Source organism: Penaeus monodon, chromosome 32 (genome assembly GCF_015228065.2).
Source record: "Penaeus monodon isolate SGIC_2016 chromosome 32, NSTDA_Pmon_1, whole genome shotgun sequence".
Taxonomy (NCBI): domain Eukaryota; kingdom Metazoa; phylum Arthropoda; class Malacostraca; order Decapoda; family Penaeidae; genus Penaeus; species Penaeus monodon.
Window position 1 is genome coordinate 13,940,798 of NC_051417.1, and position 384 is coordinate 13,941,181.

Genomic DNA, 384 nt, shown 5'->3' on the forward strand with positions numbered 1-384 from the left:
AGGGAGATATCTCTTGCCATCATGCGGTACCACCGAACAGCTGTACGTTCACGATAATTACATAGCAACCAGACAAACTACACACGAACACAGCAAAACAACGCCTTTATTAAAAGGTACTGTCTCGCCTCGCTTTTACGTACCTGAGGGCCCCATAATGGCCAGGACCTCACCCGGCCTACAGCTCCCCGTCAGCCGGCTGAGGATGGGCGTCTCGCCTATGGTGAGGCTCACATCGTTGAACTCCACCTGCAGAGGGCGCCGTCGGGGCATGCCCGCCGATATACTGGAAAGAGAAAGGAATCTTGTTACTGAAGGATGTAAGAGAAAGATTTTTAAAAGTCAGATATTTTCGGAGCGAAAACCGGTATTCTGCCTGCTTTC

At 50.8% G+C, this 384-nt stretch overlaps 1 protein-coding gene across 3 annotated transcripts in view; it reads right to left on the minus strand.

Moving 5' to 3' along the window:
• Window positions 1–384, minus strand: part of LOC119593515 (ABC transporter G family member 21-like) — a 27,760-nt gene that overhangs the window by 5,423 nt on the left and 21,953 nt on the right. For all 3 annotated transcript variants that reach the window (XM_037942477.1, XM_037942475.1, XM_037942476.1), the window contains one exon: window positions 144–286. In XM_037942477.1, the coding sequence (XP_037798405.1) occupies window positions 144–286 (143 nt within the window). The remainder of the gene's footprint in view (window positions 1–143; window positions 287–384) is intronic.